The sequence below is a fragment of the Pteropus alecto genome, unplaced genomic scaffold (assembly GCF_000325575.1).
Source record: "Pteropus alecto unplaced genomic scaffold, ASM32557v1 scaffold170, whole genome shotgun sequence".
NCBI lineage: Eukaryota > Metazoa > Chordata > Mammalia > Chiroptera > Pteropodidae > Pteropus > Pteropus alecto.
This window is the reverse complement of record NW_006429634.1, coordinates 2,260,065-2,262,964: the sequence shown is the minus strand read 5'-3', so window position 1 is coordinate 2,262,964 and position 2,900 is coordinate 2,260,065. Positions and strand designations below refer to the sequence as shown.

Sequence of the window (2,900 nt, the reverse complement as noted above, 5' to 3'; positions counted from 1 at the left end):
GATGCAATTGTAAATGGGATTGTTTTCTTAATTTCTCTTTCTGAAAGTTCATCATTGGTGTATAAAAATGCCACTGACTTCTGAATATTTATTTTGTAACCTGCGACATTACTGAATTCATTGATCAGTTCTAACAGTTTTTTGGTGGAATCTTTAGGGTTCTCTCTATATAGTATCATGTCATCGGCAAATAATGAGTGTTTTACTTCTTCTTTTCCAATTCAGCTGTGTTTTATTTCTCTTTCTTGTCTTATTGCTGTGGCTAAGACTTCCAATACAATGTTGAAGAGGAGTGGTGAAAGTGGGCATCCTTGTCTTGTTCCTGATCTTAAGAAAAATGCTTTTAGCCTTTCCCCATTGAGTATGATGTTAGCTATAGGTTTGTCACATATGGTCTTTATTATGTTGAGGTATGTTCTTTCTATTCCCACTTTGCTGAGAGTTTTTATCATAAATGGATGCTGGATTTTGTTGAACACTTTTTCTGCATCTATTGATATGATCATATGGTTTTTATCTTACGATTTGTTAATGTGGTGTATCGCATTAATTGATTTGCGAATATTGAACCAAACTTGCATCCCAGGAATAAATCCAACTTGATCATGGTGTATGATATTTTTAATGTATTGCTGAATTTGGTTTGCTAATATTTTGTTGAGGATTTTTGCATCAATGTTCATAAGAGATATCAGCCTACAGTTTTCTTTTTTTGTAATGTCTTTGCCTGGTTTTGGAATCAAGGTAATGGTGGTCTCATAAAAGGAGTTAGGAGCCTTCCTCTTCTTGAATTTTTTGGAATAGTTTGAGAATAGGTGATAATTCTTCTTTGAATGCTTGGTAAAATTTGCCTATGAAGCCATCTGGTCCAGAACTTTTGTTTTTTGGGAGAACATTTCCAATATTTTTTAAATCTACTTTGTGACCCTTGTTAATTATCTCACTTCTTCCCCATCTGAGAAAAGGAATATCTTTAATTTTGTATTAATCATTTCCTTTTTTTCTTTTAACTATGTGTGTGTGTGTGTGTGTGTGTATGTATATATATATAACATAGTTTATATTTTGTGCTATTTTGATCTTTATATCAATGGAATCATACTGTGGTTTTGGTGATATGGTTTTTGTTCAATATTATATTGAACTACAGCATATATAGCATTCATTTTCATTGTTGTAATTATGTAAATATACATTGCTATTATGTAAATATACAATTTATTTGTCCAATCTCATGTCAGTGGACACTTAGGTTGTTTCAAATTTTCTGCTATTTGGAACATTACTATGAAAATGACTGAATTCCTGTCTCCTGACACTTGCTTGCAGTATAATAGTTTCTCTAGTATTTATGCCTAGTAGTATAAGTGTCGGGTTGTATACAGAATATGCATCTTTAACTTAACTAGATACCAATGCCAAACTGCTTCCCAAAGTGTTTATACTAATTATGCTTCCAACTGCAGTCAGTAATGAGTTCTTGTTGCACAGAATCCTCACCAATAATATTTAAGACTGTCTAAATAAAAAATTTTTATTAATCTTTATCAATTTTACCAATTACTTTTTTAAGGAGTAATAACATATACAGTAAAGAGTGTATACCCTAAGTGTACTCAATGAGGTTTTACTTACGTAACTACCCCCCAGACCAAGATATAAAATACTTCTAGCACCACAGAAGATTCCTTCATGTCTCCGCATAGTTAATACCCCTCATAAAGACAACCACTAACATATCACCATAGCTTAGTTTTGTCTATTCTTGAACTTCCTATAAATGAAATTACACAGTATGTACTCTTTCATGCTGACTTCTTTAGCTCAGCATTAGCCTTTTGAGTTTAATTCATATTGCTGCTATTTACTTTTTGATGTTTGTTTTATATTTCTATGGTTTGATAAAATGACTTTTTAAAAATATTTGACTCAAGACAAACCCAGATCAAAATGTGTAACTGCTACATACTACTGCCACCTGGTGTTAAGCATTCTAAAATGCAGGTGCAATATTTCAAAATGGTTCATTTCACAAAACAAATCCCTCCAAAAATTACAAAATAAAAATCATATAAACATCCAATCCAAATGACAGGAGAATAAGCCTTCTAAAATTTGAAAGTATAAAACGAAAGTCATTTGGTCCCAGTTAATTCTTTAAGCTCATATTATTGCTTTAATGAAACATCCTTTTAAGTTCATGTAATTAAAAAAAAAAAAACCCACAAGATTTACTGGAATTATAGGATCAGGTGAAGTCAAGAAAGAAGAAAGCATGGAAGAGTAAAGAAAACCCCTAGAATTATATCAAGTTTGCACCATATCCATTTCTTAAAATCCTCAAGGAAATGGGATTTCTGTACTGGTATCCAGCGTATGTTCTTTATTAAGCGTGAGGATAATTACCTTTTCCTCTGCATCAGCAACTTTAGAGTTCTCCTGAGACGGCTTTTCCTGTAGGTTTTCCTGTGATTTAGTGCTCTGAGCCTGGTTAAGTACTTCCAGCTCCAGTTCCTTGATTTTCTGCTGACAGTGCTTCCACTCTGCTGTGAGTGAAGAGCACATCTTTGCACTGTCTAATAACTTCTGTTGGGCCTGCTTTAGTTCAATTTTCATCTAGAGATGGGGAATAAATAAGAGTGATAAAAATAGGTATGGATGAATGTGAATGCGAGCCAGAATAAGCAGCTTTCAAAGGAGTGTAGTCCCCCAAGAGCTGACAAATACCAATGTCATGTGGCCGATTACCTCTCTGCAGCTGCCATGTGTTAGTAAGGTTTGCCAAAGTTTATCTAGCCAGATGGCAGCTGGACAAAGGGATTTTCCTAAGAGTTACTACATACACATGGTCAAACATTTTCCATCCTTTTTTGATCTATCCCAAGCTGGCTTTCATTCCT

The 2,900-nt window shown here is 33.6% G+C and overlaps 1 protein-coding gene across 17 annotated transcripts in view; it reads right to left on the bottom strand.

Annotated features, from left to right (window-relative positions):
• The window catches only part of CCDC30 (coiled-coil domain containing 30), a 101,910-nt gene that overhangs the window by 34,673 nt on the left and 64,337 nt on the right, over positions 1 to 2,900 (bottom strand). For all 17 annotated transcript variants that reach the window (XM_025050898.1, XM_025050991.1, XM_025051041.1 and 14 more), the window contains one exon: positions 2,407 to 2,616. In XM_025050898.1, coding sequence (XP_024906666.1) covers positions 2,407 to 2,616 — 210 coding nt within the window. The remainder of the gene's footprint in view (positions 1 to 2,406; positions 2,617 to 2,900) is intronic.